The sequence below is a fragment of the Schistocerca piceifrons genome, chromosome 11 (assembly GCF_021461385.2).
Source record: "Schistocerca piceifrons isolate TAMUIC-IGC-003096 chromosome 11, iqSchPice1.1, whole genome shotgun sequence".
In the NCBI taxonomy this organism is placed as follows: Eukaryota; Metazoa; Arthropoda; class Insecta; order Orthoptera; family Acrididae; genus Schistocerca; species Schistocerca piceifrons.
This window is the reverse complement of record NC_060148.1, coordinates 563,752-582,412: the sequence shown is the minus strand read 5'-3', so window position 1 is coordinate 582,412 and position 18,661 is coordinate 563,752. Positions and strand designations below refer to the sequence as shown.

At 44.1% G+C, this 18,661-nt stretch overlaps 1 protein-coding gene across 1 annotated transcript in view; it reads left to right on the top strand.

Annotated features, from left to right (window-relative positions):
- LOC124720073 (proteasome subunit beta type-6) overlaps positions 1 to 18,661 on the top strand; it is a 43,236-nt gene that overhangs the window by 11,123 nt on the left and 13,452 nt on the right. Inside the window, exons 3-4 of the mRNA XM_047245341.1 lie at positions 7,102 to 7,231; positions 18,438 to 18,582. Of these exons, the coding sequence (XP_047101297.1) occupies positions 7,102 to 7,231; positions 18,438 to 18,582 (275 nt within the window). The remainder of the gene's footprint in view (positions 1 to 7,101; positions 7,232 to 18,437; positions 18,583 to 18,661) is intronic.

Genomic DNA, 18,661 nt, shown 5'->3' with positions numbered 1-18,661 from the left:
TTGATTTTCGGTAATTTAATTGATTTATTCTAGTTAAAGTATTATTTTTGCCATTAGTGAGAAGTGCCTGACTTGCCGTAGAATTGTTAGTTCCGGGGTTTGGTGTGATGGATGCAGTAGTTTTTTTCACTGGGGGGACTGCAGTGGCGTGGGTGTTGGGAAAGTGGATCAGGCTCATCAGTGGTTATGTAGGATTTGCAGCAGAGATAGGAAGATAGTGGAACAGGAGGGGAAAATTGCTGCCCTTCAGGCTGAGCTAGATCAGGCTAGGGAAGATCTGGACAGGTTAAGGAGGGAGAAGGGCAAAGAGAGGTGGGAAGTGGCAACAGGTAGCAGAAGGAACAGGCCTAGAACTAAGTCTGACAGTTTTGTGGTGAATGTCAAAAATAAGTTTGACCTGTTGCTTCAGTTAGAAACTGATGAGCCTCAAGCAGAGGTAGGTGTAGACAGGACACAACAAACTTTCAATAGGAAATTGAAAAAGAATGTAGGAAAGTCATCGAAAAGGAAAAAAGTTTTGTTGTTAGGCAGTTCTCATGCCAGAGGTGTAGGCCAACTTCTGCAGGAGGAATTAGGACCAGAATACCAGGTCACAAATTTTTTCAAACCAAGTGCTAGCCTGGATCAGGTGACAGAGGATTTAGGTTCACTCTGTAAAGGATTTACCAGGGAAGACACCGTGGTTATTGTGGGAGGGCCAGGGAACAGCATTGACAGAGATCCTGGGTACAGTATAGAGTGTGACCTGGTAAAGATTGCGTCGGCATCGAGACACACCAATGTTGAATTTGTATCTGTCCTGAGACGCCATGACCGGCCTCATTTGAACTCTTCTGTTGGGAGAGTTAATTTGGAGTTGGAACGGCTGCTTGGGTCGGGTGCGGGGGCTCATATTGGTGTGGTTCCTGTTGATTCCCTCAGTAGGTGGGACTATACCAGGCACGGCCTACATCTCAACAGGAAAGGGAAGGGGAAACTGGCTGGGGTAATAGCAGGAAATTTAAGGGGGGGAGGCACTGCCATGAATGGTAAAATACCAGTGGTTACAGGTGTTGGAGCAGCACCTTTTTTAGGATAGGTAAGACAGAAAGATGTCAAGTTCTACGAGAGGTCAGGATTGAAACAAATCTTCAGTTTAGGAAAGAAATTAAACAGCACAATTCTAGCACATTGGATCACCAATCACAGCTATCAATTATAAATTTTCACCAATCACCAGAAATTTTATCTCCACCAAGTTGTATCTCAGTCCTAGGTAATTGCATTGATGAATTAAAGTCACCCAACCCAGTTGACATAATCTGCCTCTCTGAACACCATGTGACCACTGGTATAGGAACTAGGCCTAAGCACAATGAGAAACTCAGACATGAGAGTACTGCAAATGTTAGAATAAGGAAAGGTTCTCATAAAAGTATAATTAAAAATAATGTAAGTATATTTCATCAAAATATTGGGAGTTTAAAGAATAAAGTAGATGAGCTTCTGGTTTGTTTAGAAGATTTAGAAGCTGAGAATGAAATAGATATACTATGCCTGTCTGAGCATCACATTGTTACTGATATGGATAAGGGAAATGTAAGTGGTTATAAGCTCTCTGCACATGTAATGAGAGAAAATATGGAGAAAGGAGGAGTTGCCATATATGTCAAAAGTTATCATTGTGCAAAAAGTATAGAAACAAAACAGTTTTGTGAAGAGAAACATATAGAAGCATGTGCCTGTGAGCTTAAATTAAATAAAGGCACATTTATAATTGTAACTGTATATAGGTCCCCATCAGGAAATTTTCATCTATTTCTGAAAAATTTGGACTCCTTGTTGTGCTATCTGTCAGACAGGGGGAAGCAAATTATTTGTGGGGACTTCAATGTAGATTCTCTGAAAGAGGGTAATAGGAAAAGTGACCTTGAAGTATTACTCGGTTCTTTCAATTTGACACCCGTTATTGATTTTCCTACTCGGGTGGTAAAGGATAGCAGCTCACTGATAGATAACTTCTTTATAGACCAAGGTAAGTTTAACCAGATAAATGCTCAGCCTGTTGAGAATGGTCTTTCTGATCATGGTGCACAGCTAGTTACAATATATGACATAGCTCCATTCAGCAATACTAAACAGTCCTCCAAAGTAGTACGTTCAGTCAACGATTTAACAATTGCAAATTTCAGGGAAAGCCTACAGCAGTTAGACTGGGATGAGGTGTACCGTGAACCTGATGCCAATTTAAAATATAATTTATTTCATGACGTTTTTGTAAATGCATTTGAAAACTGCTTCCCCAAGAAAATGGTTATTTAAATATACTCGTAAGTAACCTTGTAACAAACCATGGCTTACTAAGGGTATAAAAATATCTTGTAACCGGAAAAGGGAAATGTATCTGACAGCAAGAAAGAGTAGTGACCCAGAAACTATCAAAAATTATAAAAACTGCTGTGTTATATTAAGAAAAGTTATTAAAAAATCCAGGAGTATGTGTATCATGTCTGAAATCAGCAACTCTTGATAATAAAATTAAAACAATTTGGAATATTATTAAAAGAGAAACAGGCCAACCAAGAGCACAGGAAGACAGTATTACCATCAAATTGAATGAAAACTTTACGAACAAAAAGTCAGAAGTTGAAAATATTTGTAATAATCATTTTCTAAATGTTGTGGATATAGTAGGATCCAGGTGTTCATTAGAAGATGCTAGGCTGTTAATGGAAGAGGCCATACCTATGCAATTTGATACAATTGAAATCTCACCCACTTCTCCCTCTGAAATTAGGAAAATAATGAACTTGCTTAAAAGCAAAAACTCACATGGAATTGATGGCATTTCCAGCAAAATACTAAAAGCTTGTTCTCAACAAATAAGTAAGATTCTCAGCCACCTGTGTAATAGCTCTCTAGAACAGGGCATTTTCCCTGATAGACTGAAATATGCTATTGTTATACCTTTGCATAAAAAGGGGGATAGACTTGATGTCAACAATTACCGTCCAATCTCCCTTCTAACAGCTTTATCCAAAATTTTTGAGAAAGTAATGTATTCAAGAGTAGCTTCACATATCTGTAAAAATGAAGTACTAACAAAATGTCAGTTTGGTTTCCAGAAAGGTTTTTCAACAGAAAATGCCATATATGCTTTCACCAGTCAAATTTTGAATGATCTGAATAACCGAACACCACCCATTGGGATTTTTTGTGATCTCTCAAAGGCTTTTGATTGTGTAAATCATGAAATTCTGCTAGACAAGCTCAAGTATTGTGGCATGAGTGGGACAGTGCACAAACGGTTTAATTCGTACCTAACTGGAAGAGTGCAGAAAGTTGAAATAAGTAGTTCTCGTAACATGCAAAGATCAGCACATTCCTCAAACTGGGGAACTATCAAGAATGGGGTTCCACAAGGGTCAGTCTTGGGTCCTTTGTTGTTCTTATTGTATATTAATGACTTGCCATTCTATATTCATGAAGAGGCAGTTAGTTCTCTTCGCTGATGATACAAGTATAGTAATCACACCTGAGAAACAAGAATTAACTGATGAAATTGTCAATACTGTCTTTCAGAAAATTACTAAGTGGTTCCTTGTAAACGGTCTCTCACAGAATTTTGATAAGACACAGTACATACAGTTCCGTACAGTGAATGGTATGACGCCGTTAATAAATATAGACCTTAATCAGAAGCATATAGCTAAGGTTGAATATTCCAAATTTTTAGGTATGTCCATTGATGAGAGATTAAATTGGAAGAAACACATTGATGATCTGCTGAAACGTTTGAGTTCAGCTACTTATGCAATAAGGGTCATTGCAAATTTTGGTGATAAACATCTTAGTAAATTAGCTTAATACGCCTATTTTCACTCACTGCTTTCATATGGCATCATATTTTGGGGTAATTCATCACTGAGGAATAAAGTATTTATTGCACAAAAGCGTGTAATCAGAATAATAGCTGGAGTCCACCCAAGATCATCCTGCAGACATTTATTTAAGGATCTAGGGATATTCACAGTAGCTTCTCAGTATATATACTCTCTTATGAAATTTGTTATTAACAACCAAACCCAATTCAAAAGTAATAGCAGTGTGCATAACTACAATACTAGGAGAAAGGACGATCTTCACTATTCAAGATTAAATCTAACTTTGGCACAGAAAGGGGTGAATTATACTGGCACTAAAGTCTTTGGTAACTTACCAAATAGTATCAAAAGTCTGACAGATAACCAACAAGTATTTAAGAAGAAATTAAAAGAATTTCTGAATGACAATTCCTTCTACTCCATAGAGGAATTTTTAGTTATAAATTAAGAAAAAAATAATAATAATAAAGAAAAACAAAAAAACACTAACGAATAAAGTTGTTATATTAACTTAAGTATGTTGTTAAATTAACCTAATTATGTCATGTATTGGAAAATTCGACTCGTTCCACATCATTACGAAATATCGTATTCATGATACATTTTAATCTAATCTAATCTGTCTGAATCTTGATATCATAAGATTCCAAATTGAACTTTTCATGTAAGTTTAATTTGTTTTAAAGTTTAGATTAATTTCAAATTAAGATATTGTGGTGGCTGTTTTGTTAATAAGTACAACGCAGTGTGCGTGCATGTCTGAAGGACCATCGCGTCGTGCTTCTTAACAGTATAGGCACTGCAGTATCGTATTCACCCGTAGAACCTTGTCAGCATCTTTCAGTTAAAATTGTAGGAGTTTTGTAATGAATGTACAAATGTGGGTTTTACAAGGGGAGGCCACAACGTTTGGAACGCGGATTTACTGTGAACTTCGTACACTCGTAATACTCCACGAGAACAACAAAATGTGTAAGCAGTAGCGCTTACTTCTCACGCGTTACTGAGAAAATCGCAAGAGAATTTCAGTCGTCATATATACATATATCTCTGTGCGTGGCCATTTTTACCATAAAGTGGCTGCAGCCGAGCGATGGTGGCGCAGTAGCTCAACATGCTCGGTCAGAGCGATAACTACCCTTTTTAGTAAAAAAATCTGAGCGAACGGATCAACGAACAAACTGAACGGGTGTCATTGGACGTCCGCCCTGAACAAATTCAACGAACAATATAGGACAAAAATTTTTTTTTTAATTGGTTGGGGTTCAAGCCGCTGGGTCGAGTTCCGTTAGGCAGTTTTTTGTTTTTTATTTTTTATTTTCAACACAGTCATTTTCTTTAGTATTTATATTACAGTTGATATAATGGGAAAATATGTGTGATTGGATGAACTTTTATTAAACTTACAATGTTATTTGGCAGTCTACTAATTTTTATTATCACAAATAATGTAATATTTGTAACTATCGACTGATAAATGACCAAACACATAAAGTGATACTGAAAATGTATGCTTGTCCGTGATTTGAGAAATCCATTATACCTGGAAGAATCCTGAAATCACTTGTTACCTTGAAGTTTTGACTGGCACAGGCGGCTTTTGAAAGATGTACAATTAATCGTCGCCTTCAACATTACGAGCACAAGTTGCAGGATGGTATTTTTCGAAAAAACGTGGAAAACATAAAGTTAATTGGCACCAGCTGCATTGAATAAATGCTGTGTTTCCACATACACAAGGTCCTTTGACGTTTTCCGTGGAAAAATAAACCTCGTTAACTTTTTCAAAAACCTCTCTTTCAGACAATAGTTCGGAAGCGAACCGTGCATAACGCAGTATTTCCTTAAAAATCAGTGCTGATAATTGGTTATGCAGTATCAGGTGTATTTTAATAGCGTCTTCCGAGAAGCACTTTCTCGTTCTCTTTCGATTAAATATGAACAGTTTTGAAGACACGGACAAGCATACATTTTCAGTATCACTTTATGCGTTTGGTCGTTGACTAGTCGATAGTTATGAATATTATATTGTTTGTGATGATAAAAATTAGTAGACTGCCAAATAACTTTGTAAATTTAATAAAAGTTCATCCGATTAAACGTATTTTTCCCATTATATCAATTGTAGTATAAATAGTAAGAAAAATGACTGTGTTGAAAATAAAAACTGACAAACGAAACTTGATCCAGTGGCTTGAGTGCCAACCACTTTGTTTTTTTTTTTTTATTATTATTTTTTCCTTTAAATAATCATTTTGTTCTGTATTGTTCACTGAATTTGTTCAGGGTTGACGTCGAATGACACTTGTTCAGTTTATTCATTGATCGGTTCGCTCAGTTTTTTTATTAGAAAGGGCGGCTAACGCTCTGACCGGACACGTTGAGCTACCGTGCCGGCACCACTCGGCTGCCGCCGATTCACGGTAGGAATGGCCACGCACAGATACATATTGAAGACCGAAATTATCTTGCGATTCTCTCTTGAGAAGTACGCGCTACTGCTTACACATTTTGTCGTCGTCATGGAGTACTAAGAGTGTACAAAGTTTACAGTAAATCCACGTTCCAAACGTTGAGGCCTCCCCTTGTTAGACACGTGGACAATGTCATATGGAAATTTTTGTCTGGCCACGAATTGTGCAAAAATAGCTAAAATGGTTAAGTTGACTGCTCGTAACAAGCAGGAAACCTGTTTCCAGTTAGATAATGTAATGTTCCCAAGAAATGAAACTATTGTCTGAAATCCATTGTTCCTAAATTCTTCTCTAATTTCAATTTATTTGTGTTCTATTAATGTTGATTTGTGTGGAACGTTGATAACGATAACTAAAGTAGGAATCTTTTGTATCCTTTAGTTACTGTTATCGAAAGTTCTCAATCGGTCAACATCAATACGACAGTAACTTGGCAGTTGTGCGATGACAGTCGCGTGAAAATGTTCTTTGTCTGTCGGACAATAAGTAATTACGCAGTACAGTCACACTGCATTAACATTCCATTTTGTTTAGATACTACGAGTTTACTCTCAGCTGCCGTGTATCGGGAGGTAAGTCACAGGCCACAAAACCGAAAAACTCTGCACGGGTCGAGAGACGGTACCGCGTTGTCGAACTCTCGTAAACTCTACAGGGAACAGAGAAGGAAACACATTCGTGTAAATGTAATGAAATAAAGCTAATGCAAAAACAGTGAAATGTGGACGTGTGCCTCGTAACGGACTATCCCGACGTGTCGGCAGGGTGGAGATGGGCGAGCCTCCGCAGGTGAAGACGGCCGCCAACGTGTTCCGCGAGCTGTGCTACAACTACCGGGACTCGCTCGTCGCGGGCGTCATCGTCGCCGGCTGGGACAAGCGGCGCGGCGGGCAGGTGAGTCTGTAGCGGAGCTGAGTAGTGAGTGGACTGGGCTGGCAGCGAGCGGCAGGCGGGCAGAGTGCTCCCGTCCCTGCTGTGCGGAGGGGGTAGATTGCTGGCCGTCGGGGTGGCGCCCGGCACCTTACATTCGGATGTGTGTTCACTTCAGTTTCGTGAGTGTAGCTACTGTTTCTTAGTAAACAATAGCTCTGTTATTTTAAACAGACCTTCAGATGGAACCTCTATTGTTGCCAGCCAATGCCACCATTTCTGCCCAGCAAATGAAATTTTAGAGACTAACACTAGTGAGATCAACAGAATACTGGACCATTACTCAGCTTTTGGAAATATGTCAAATCCCAGACAGTATGAAAAATGACAGATATTGTCAAACCACTTGAAAGCTCTTGTGGAGCCTGCATTAGTGATGACTTTTTGAAGTCGGAGGTGATCAACTCTCGGAGATAATACACACTTGTTTAAGATCTGGGGAAATGAGAGTTACATAGAACTGGAACTGTGCACTGAAACACTTACTGCATTAAAAAGATCACACACACCCTAGTGACTACAGAAGCTGCTATCTCTTATCAGTTAGCACCAAATTTTGGCACTATTGCCACATTTTTGGACTCCACGTCGCGGTAATTCGTGGTTCCTGATCTGGGGACTGGTAGCTGTCACCAGTAAGCTGCGGGAGTGCTTCGGCTCTGACTGCCTAGATTGCAAGAATGGTGAAAACCTGGAGGTGTGCTGCACGATGAGGAGGTGGAACAGTTGTTTGAATGCAACCTCCGGGGAACGAGCTGCGCATCAGTTGTGAGGCTTACCTAGGCAGGCGGGGCTCTGTCTGTGTGGACTTTTATTTCCGTAGGTGTTTGCAGGACTGAGATGGTTCCTTCAAAGTTTTGTCCTCCACCTCCCAGTGGAATGGGTGGGCCACTGGTAGCTACTAACACCCAGTCAGATAAGAGGGCCTCTGCAGTCAGTCTTCTGGACTCGGGAATCTAGAGAGTTTAGTAACAGAATGCGTGCTGCTGGCCAGAGGGAAGTTTCGAAAAGTGTTTAGAGGGGCTTGCAGGTACTTTAGCACGTGTGAAATGGGACACTGTTGGTGGAAACATCGAGTACCCGACAAGTAACAAACCTGCAGAAAGCCAAAACCTGTGGGAATATGCCATCGAGGCTGAGCTCTACGCCCCATTAAACTGCAGTAAAGCTGTTGTGATGTGCAGAGGACCTGGTGCATATCCCGAAAGAAGACCCGAAAGTTAAATGTGCCTAAGAAGGCATTGTAGATGTGCAGTATATTGTAGAAGGCAATCTGACTCGTTCATCCTTACTTTTAATAGCACATAACTTCTGGAACGTACTAAGGCGGGTTTTCTTCGCTTAGACGTTTGGCCCTGTGTCCTCGACCCAGTGCAGTGTTTTAAATGCTAGCAATTTGGGCACACCACTCTTGTAAGCGAGGGAGAAGCCGCTCGTGGCAAATGTGGTAAGGTTGCCCACGAAGGAGTCGAATGTTTGTCTCCTGCAAAATGTGTGAATTGCACTGGGGCTAACTGCTGTGTCTTCCTTGAAGAATGGAAGCTACAGGAGATTAAAAACCACAGATTCCCTTCGGTGAGATCGAGACTATTTATAAGACCGTACGGCCCCTGACGTTCACTACCTCGTTTGCTTCAGTTGTCAAACAGCTAGTACAGAAAAGCAATACTGCGACACAAACGGAGGTAGCTAGTCCTAGCAATAGTACCTGCATTTGTTAGTGTACTTGTGCTCCTGCAGTTACTTAACAGCCTGGAGTTCCTTCCAAAACATCGGAATAGTTGTGGTCGCTAGTGTTGGGGATCTTCCTGCTTTCCCTGAGGTTCGGTCCAGTCCAATGTCGAGTACTGACACTACCGTTGCTGTGGTTGTCGTCCCGAAACCTACCCGGGGCAAGAAAATTGAATGCCGAGCGCCTTTCACAGGCAGAATCAGAAAGTAAACAGTCCACGACATCGATGTCGTACTATCAAATGTGTCTCTCGACTCTTCGGTAGAACTGACGGAGCTCGACAACTGGTGGGGCAGTGTTCTCACCCCGAGACTGAGCCTCCGCCTGTTAGGAGCTCCCCTCCCCGGTGGAAAGGCAGAGTGAAAGTGCAGCCTCCCTGATAGTTAGCTCCCGTATTACAGTGGTACATTAGTGGGTTCGGGAAACACGGGGAGAGACTGAAACTGCTATTGCGGGAATGCTCCGTGTGCCTGTGTCTGTGAGAAACACATTTTAAAGCCACGGACAGTCCTACGCTACGGGGCTATACCCCTCACCGAAAGGATGAGCTGAGTGGGGACAGTAGATGCTGGGGGTTACCGTTTTTGTCAGTAACACGCATCACTCCTTCGCCCTTCCCCCGGCTGCTGACCTGCGAGCAGTTTGTCGAAATTCGTGGGTGTCGGAGGTCCACTGTTTGCTCCCTGTACCTACCTCCACGTAATGCAGTACACTGTGAGGCTCTCTTAGATCTCGTAGAACAACTCCTGCGACCACTTCTCCTACTGGGAGACTTCGGTGCCCGCCGTATTTCGTGGGGCTCGACCTCTCCCGACCCTCGGGTTCGGGTTTCGGAGAGCCCCGTGACGACTCGAGAGCTGGCCGTCGACACGGGTACTCCCGTTTCTGCTCCGCTAACGGGGCATTCTCGGCCGTCGACCTCTCTTATCGCTCTCCGGCCCTCGCAGACGCCGTTCGGTGGGAGGTCGTTGACGTCCTTCGTTCCGGTGACCACTTCCCACCCCACCTTCAGCTACTGGATGGAGCACTACCTGAAAGAGAAGCCACCGATGTGGGTGGTCACCGGGGCTAACTGGAAGCAGTTCAGCCAGCTGGCCACATTCGAACATTGCAACAGTGTCCGGGAACGGGTGGACCACCACATCGCATTAGTGGTCCGTCGTGCTGCCGAGTTATCCGTGCCGAAGTCCTCGGGTCGTCTCAGGAGGTGACCTGTACCGCGGTGGACAGGTGAGTGCCGTTCGGCCATCTGGGACAGGCTTGTGGCTCTGCAACAGTATAAATGCTGCCCTACAGCTGAAAACCTCCTAGTTTTTACATTCGCGAGTGCCGAGGCTCTGCGAGTAATCGGGGAGAGCGAGAAAATGTTGTGGCGAGTGTTCCTGGACTCTATCGACTGTTCCACCTATTCTGAAAAAGTATGGGAAGCCGTCAGGATGATTTCTGGTAAATGCAGTCATTTACCAATAGCAGTAGTGCTGAAACGGGGATGTCTCCAAACTGTGCTCAGACACATTGCTCAGACTCTGGCAGAGAATTGTTGCCAGTGCTATCCGGGATCCAGTATGTTGTTGCTACAATGCAACTGTAGAGAGGGGAAAACTGGACTTAAGACTCAACAAACTACCCTTTCTCCAAGTGGGAGGCTAGTGATACTGCACCCAATCACAACCAAATCCAGTACTGCACGTTTCATTTGTGAACTCCATCGAAGGAAACCCTTCTCTAATCTTTTAATCTATCACAGACAGTTAACTTCCTCAACATGTGCAGACAGTCACTTTCGATACTTTCCTCTCGAACCGGGAAAGGTCGACATATGTCAGTAGTTATCGGAGTATCGCCTTAATGAGCTGCGTGGGAAAGATCTCAGCGCGAACGGTTGACTGTCGTCTGGTCGGGATATTAGAGACTGGGGCAACTCGTTAGCCACTCAGTTGAATTCCAGAGATTTCGGTCCACTGTCGACAACTTTAGCCTGCTAGAGGCAGCTATTTATTGGGCTTTTCTATGCAAATATCACTGTATTGGCATATTCTTAGATACGTCTGAGATGTACGATACTACTTGGGGACACCGTATTCTTGCACAACTGCATGAGTGGGGCTTTTGCAGCCACCTCCCCAATTTTTTGTACAGTTTTTCCTGTCTAGGTGGCGTTTTAGGACCAGAGTTGGTGATTCGCTGACCGATCGTTTTGAGCAGGAGAATGGTGTCACTCGGGAAAGTGTTTTAAGTGTTACCCTCTTTGCCATAGCCGTAGTCTACATTGAGGAGTTCTGTATAGTGCTCCTTATTTGTGGAAGATTTTTCTGTTTCCTTTTCCTCTTCCGGTGTTGCAATAGTGAGCCGTCAGTTGCAACTTACAGTGCAGAAGTTAGAGGAATGATTCTAGTTATATTTTTAATTTACCTGTCTTGCTGATGAGGGGCACCATCCTACATTTTAGGTACTCTGTGAGGTTTCGGAGCCTCATTTCTGACCCCAAATTGTGGTTGCCACACTTGAGAGAACTGAAAGCCAAAGTGCTGAAGGCAGTGAATATCTTAAAGTGCCTTAGCCACAGGTCTCGGGGAGCAGAGAGCGCGTGTCTGCTCCAGTTTTATAGGGCTTTCGGGTTCACAGGTGGACTACGGGTGCACAGTGTGTGGATCGGTCGGGACTTCACATTTGAAGAGTGTTGACACTGTCAACTGTGGGGGGGGATTCGGCTGGCCACAGGCGCTTGTAGGACCGTTCCCACACCCAGTCTCTGTGCTGAGGCAGGAGAACTGCCACTAACCATCTGGTGGAAACTCCTCACATTGTGTGGGGCGTGTCTGTTCCTCGCAGCTCTGACCGTCCGCATACCGTTCTGTTGCTCGTTCACCTCTGGATTGCCTTTTCTCCATCCGTCTACGAGCCAGGGTTTTAAGTCTTCCGCCCTGTTTACTATAGAGGCCCAGCGTAATTTTAGATTTAGTGCAGTAGAGGAGAGATTGCAGTCCTGCTTCTGTTTTTAATTCGATATTTTCTAACATTTTGTACGACCACCACAACTGTGTAGCTGTCTTTACAGATGCGGTCTAAGCAAGGAGGGCTCCGTTTGTTGCTCTGTCATTTTTCCAGATTGTGTCCTCGAGGTCTGACTGCCTCAGGAATTTACTGTTTTCGATGCGGAATTGTATGCGATCTTCTGGACATTGCAGCAGGTGAGACATTCTTCCAGTGCTAAATTTGTCTGTTTTGATTCTTCACTCTCTTGAACATTTGTACCCAGCAGATAAAGTAATCCAGAATATCCAGGTTGCCCTCCTCCAGCTATGACGATTGGGGAAGGTGTCCTTCTGCCGGTTACTGGGGCACACAAATGTTGTGGGGAACGCGAGGGGAGATCTAGCAACCGAGGAGGCGTGTCGTGAACCTCAGTTCTTTGTGTGCCATCCATCTGCGTGCTATCACCTGCTTTTCAGGTACAGTCCTGCACCGACGGGAAGAAGAGTGGCTGGAAGTGGCCACCGATAAGCTCCACGTAGTAAAGCCCACAACTCGGCCGTGGCGTGCCTCCGTTTGGCCACATTGACGCGACGAGGTCTTTCTTACTCGTCTTTGCATAGGCCACAGCCCCTCGATGTGTAGCTCCTTACTCCGTAAGAGGACCAGCTGATGTGTGGTGATATGTGGTGTACAGGTCACTGTGCACCACATTTTATTGAACTGCTTTTTATTTTCCGACCAGTGGGCCGAAAGAGATTGCTCGTCACTACAGATGAGGTGGCTGCGGGTGGATAGGCTGTATGGAATGGGCTTTTCGGGATGGAATGTGTGACAGCTGTCGAAGTGGAGGTATTGCTGGTGGATGGTAGGTTTGATGTGGACAGAGGAAGGCACCTACGGTCTCATTGAGGCGTTCGCAGACTGTAATTACCCTCCCAGCCGTGTGTCTGTCTCTCTGTGTGTGTGTGTGTGTGTGTGTGTGTGTGTGTGTGTGTGTGTGTGTGTGTGTGTGTGTGTGTGTGTCCCATCCTCTGGCCACAGAGGAGCACTCCCCTCATGACTCAGTACCGCCCAGGACTGGTGCAGCTGAATCACATTCTCCACCAGGGTTTCGACTACCTCTCACTGTGCCCTGAAATGAGAAATGTCCTACCCAGTATCCTTCCCACTCATTCCACAGTGATATCCGCCGCCCACCGAACCTACACAATATTCTCGTCCGTCCGTCCGTACGTGACCCCTGCACCCGACCCCTCACCTCGTGGCTCGTATCCCTCTATTAGACCTAGCCTGTACTTCCTCCTGCCACTACCTACTCCATTCAGGTCACTAGCATGACCCATCCCATCAAAGACAGGGCTACCTGTGAAACAGTCGTGTGATCTAAAAGCTAAGCTGCAACCACTGTGCTGCATTCTACGTGGGAACCACAACTGACAAGCTGTCCGTCCACACGAATGGCCGCAGACAAACTGTAAGCGAGAAACAGCTGAACACACTGCCCGACACGAAGAATGTCGTTTCGATGACTGTTTCACGTACTGTGCCATCTGGATCATACCCACAGACACCAGTTTTTCTGAATTGCACAGGTGTTCCTGTAAAGCTCTTGGCTCAACCTTCATTAGTCTTTGTCCTTACTCTCTAGCCCCTTCCCTATTCCCATTCCAGCACTAAACTGTCGTCCACCTTTCCTGCTAACCCTCACCTGCCCTCCGTCGAACCTCCCGACTGCACCTAGCTGCCCCCACCCTCTCTGCGCCTTGGTCCGACAAAGGCCTTGTTTGCTGAAAGCACATCTTTCTGACAGCCTTCTGCGACTCAGCATCAGTGCTATATGGTGAGTAGCAACTATCCTTTTCGTAGTACTTTTACATTCTATCCTAGATTTTCCATTGTTGCATTTTAATATTTCTTCATTACCATAGCGTGTATATTAACATTTTGGTGTTTTATCCACATTTGTTTCTTTTAATGTGTTTAAGGCCACTGCCAACCTTGCCATTGGGTGCCCGCAACACACACACACACACACACACACACACACACACACACACACCGTGTGGTAATTAGCCTGGAAAACTGGGAATTATCACGAAAATCGAATTTTTTGAAAAAGTCAGGGAAGTCCCAGGGAATTCTCAAACTACATTGGTGACGAATTGTTAGTTACTAGAAAGAAATGAAAGGAGCCACTTTGCTGGAGTTGCGTAAAGAATGATTGAGTGCATCAGATTGTTTTAACAGTTTTGTGCCATCTCGTGGGCTTGCCGACCTCAGTAGCCTCCTTTACAGCGGATGGGTTTGTGAGCCACAGGTCCATTTCCCATTGCGATTGCAACATTACCCTCCTGTAAAAGTTGTTTGAAGAGCACTGCGGCAAGTATTTCTTACAACCTCGAGGTTGTCTCGCATTGATGCAGCGTAGCGCAGAATAATGATGGCCAGCAGCAAGGGAGGAATTTCTGGAGGCCTTACAACTTACAGAATTGTCAAAAAGACTGTAGTAGAGTATAACTTGATGTCATGTGCAACAAAAATTAGTCCAGGTAAATATGTAATTTCGACCTGAAAATTAGGTAAAACACTGAGGACTGGCCTCACATTTAATAATGTAACTGGATTTTGTTTCTATGTTTTATTTTCATTAATAATTTGTGAGATATATGTGTGTGTTGATTTTGCAGTATTTGAAAATTACAGAATTGTCAAATTCTGCGACTGCCCGGATCTTGCAGACTGAGGGGCAACCTCTGGAACAGGACAAGCAGCCATGTCAGGCCGAAGATCAGTATCAGCCTGAGACAGAGCCTGAAACCGGTTCGTCAGACAAACTGGAGAGGCTTTCCGTTCAGCCCTCCAGAATGTCTTTCGCCCCCTGCCACACCTTGAAACGACCTCCCACTCTACCACAGGTGAGGGATCAGCCTCAATGCGGGCAGTATCCCGGGCAACCACAGTCGTAGTCCGATCAGGGGATGCGTGGGACGAGCTGGCCGTCCCCGACAAACCCCCATCCGGACCCCCACAGTGATGCCCATTGACAACAGCCTCAAGTTGTGTGACTGAAGCCAACACTGCCTGAAGCTGGGAGCGAAGGGATGCCAACTCAGCCTGCATCCGAACACAGCAGTTGCAGTCCCTATCCATGCTAAAAACTGTTTTGCAAAAAACGTCTGAACTAATCTACAGAGAGCGCAAACAAATCGACAAAATTTAAACGGTTATTAAAATACAAGATTGCCTAGTAAATGCAGTAATGCTGCTACTTGCGCACTGCTGACACTGCTCGGCGGCGGAAGGAGACTAAGCGAAATTACACTATTCAGGTACTAAAACGCGATGCTACAACTCTCAAATACTATAATACGCCCGAAATTTATGAATTAAACAATGCAAGTTCCAAAAACACGCAAAGAAATTAAGAATTAAACTATGTAACAAATGAGTGAGCTAGGAGTATACGGCTTGCTGCTCAGCTGCTTATCCAACGGCGGCAGGGAGCACACTGACTGACCAACCGACACTGGCCGTTCAAAACAAAAACAGAAGACTAACGACTACGCGAATTTACACTATTCAGGTACTAAAACGTGATGCTACAACTCTCAAATACGCGTAAAGCTGAAATACTAAACACCTTTTTCCAAAGCTGTTTCACAGAGGAAGACCGCACTGCAGTTCCTTCTCTAAATCCTCGCACAAACGAAAAAATGGCTGACATCGAAATAAGTGTCCAAGGAATAGAAAAGCAACTGGAATCACTCAATAGAGGAAAGTCCACTGGACCTGACAGGAAACCAATTCGATTCTACACAGACTACGCGAAAGAACTTGCCCCCCTTCTAACAGCCGTGTACCGCAAGTCTCTAGAGGAACGGAGGGTTCCAAATGATTGGAAAAGAGCACAGATAGTCCCAGTCTTCAAGAAGGGTCGTCGAGCAGATGCGCAAAACTATAGACCTATATCTCTGACGTCGATCTGTTGTAGAATTTTAGAACATGTTTTTAGCTCGAGTATCATGTTGTTTTTGGAAACCTAGAATCTACTATGTAGGAATCAACATGGATTCCGGAAACAGCGATCGTGTGAGACCCAACTCGCTTTATTTGTTCATGAGACCCAGAAAATATTAGATACAGGCTCCCAGGTAGATGCTATTTTTCTTGACTTCCGGAAGGCGTTCGATACAGTTCCGCACTGTCGCCTGATAAACAAAGTAAGAGCCTACGGAATATCAGACCAGCTGTGTGGCTGGATTGAAGAGTTTTTAGCAAACAGAACACAGCATGTTGTTATCAATGGAGAGACGTCTACAGACGTTAAAGTAACCTCTGGCGTGCCACAGGGGAGTGTTATGGGACCATTGCTTTTCACAATATATATAAATGACCTAGTAGATAGTGTCGGAAGTTCCATGCGGCTTTTCGTGGATGATGCTGTAGTATACAGAGAAGTTGCAGCATTAGAAAATTGTAGCGAAATGCAGGAAGATCTGCAGCGGATAGGCACTTGGTGCAGGGAGTGGCAACTGCCCCTAAACATAGACAAATGTAATGTATTGCGAATACATAGAAAGAAGGATCCTTTATTGTATGATTATATGATAGCAGAACAAACACTGGTAGCAGTTACTTCTGTAAAATATCTGGGAGTATGCGTGCGGAACGATTTGAAGTGGAATGATCATATAAAATTAATTGTTGGTAAGGCGGGTACCAGGTTGAGATTCCTTGGGAGAATGCTTAGAAAATGTAGTCCATCAACAAAGGAGGTGGCTTACAAAACACTCGTTCGACCTATACTTGAGTATTGTTCATCAGTGTGGGATCCGTACCAGATCGGTCTGACGGAGGAGATAGAGAAGATCCAAAGAAGAGCGGCGCGTTTCGTCACAGGGTTATTTGGTAACCGTGATAGCGTTACGGAGATGTTTAATAAACTCAAGTGGCAGACTCTGCAAGAGAGGCGCTCTGCATCGCGGTGTAGCTTGCTCGCCAGGTTTCGAGAGGGTGCGTTTCTGGATGAGGTATCGAATATATTGCTTCCCCCTACTTATACCTCCCGAGGAGATCACGAATGTAAAATTAGAGAGATTCGAGCGCGAACGGAGGCTTTCAGACAGTCGTTCTTCCCGCGAACCATACGCGACTGGAACAGGAAAGGGAGGTAATGACAGTGGCACGTAAAGTGCCCTCCGCCACACACCGTTGGGTGGCTTGCGGAGTATAAATGTAGATGTAGATGTAGAAATATTTTTTAAGCACCCTTGATATTCGCTAAATTAAGCCTTACCCTTTTTTTCCGCTGAACCTGATATTTCTTCATTCGTATTGTTTTTATTCCAGGCAATTTTTTTTATTCAGGGTCAGAAAGTGTCTGAAATACAGTGTTTAGGCCTAAATTGGGCGTCTAATTTTTAACAGTTTGTCTGGTAGATCCCTCCGTCATTTCTGACAGCCTCTTCTAGAGGTCGGTAGCTGTGCCGCACTGTGTAAGAGGGCGTACGACAGACACTCCGAGTCTTTGGAGTAGACGGGAAGACCGGAGAGCTAATCTGCCAGACTTACAAACGATATCAAAAGTAAACTCTCCGCTGTTTAACTTACTTTGAGACAGATCTGAAACTGAAACTTCCTGGCAGATTAAAACTGTGTGCCGGACCGAGACTCGAACTCGGGACCTTTGCGTTTCGCGGGCAAGTGCTCTACCATCTGAGCTACTGAAGCACGACTCACGCCCCGTCCTCACAGCTTTACTTCTGCCATTACCTCGTCTCCCCCTTCCAAACTTTACAGAAGCTGTCCTGTGAACCTTGCAGGACTAGCATTCCTGAAAGAAAGGATATTACGCAGACATGACTTAGCCACAGCCTGGGGGATGTTTCTAGAATGAAATTTTCGCTCTACAGCAGTGTGTGCGCTGATATGAAACTTCCTGGCAGATTAAAACAGTCTACAATTTAGCTGTTATTACTGAGACTAAAGAAGAAACTAAGCATACTACAGAAAACTGTAAGTGATGGTGAGGATGGTATCCAAAAATCTGCATACAAACAGCTGGAGAGTTCCACTAAAGGTGGAATACACGATGATTTTACGGTTGACCACCTTCAGAGACTTCAGCAAGATCGTGCTTCTGTGCAAACTTAGAAACAGCTGTCAAATTTCAAAAGAAAGTCAAAATCGTGTGGAATCGTAACAGAATGGAGTATCAGACAGTGGAAAATTACAATTATACGAGGCTTTTCTTTTGCTGCAAACACACATTTATGTATTATCTAGCAAAGATCTGTGTGCTGCAAAAAGAAACATTTTGCGTAACGGTGCGCCACTTTTTGAATATCTGTATTACTGAGTTCACGGTCTCGACTGTGAGACCTAAACTTGGCTCTGCGTTTTTTACGACTAAGTGCTCAGCTAAGTGAAATCTCGCACTTACTCCCCTCCGTCTGTTCGCAGGTGTACTCCGTCCCGATCGGCGGGATGTGTGTCCGCATGCCGGTGACCATCGGCGGCTCGGGCAGCACCTACGTGTACGGCTATGTGGATGCCAACTTCAAGCCGGGCATGACCCGCCAAGAGTGCCTGCAGTTCGTTACCAACAGTAAGTAACCTGCCGCTGCCGTCTCAGTAGTGTTTTTCGGAGACTGCGGCGTAATCTGTCCAGTGCAGTAGTGATTCAG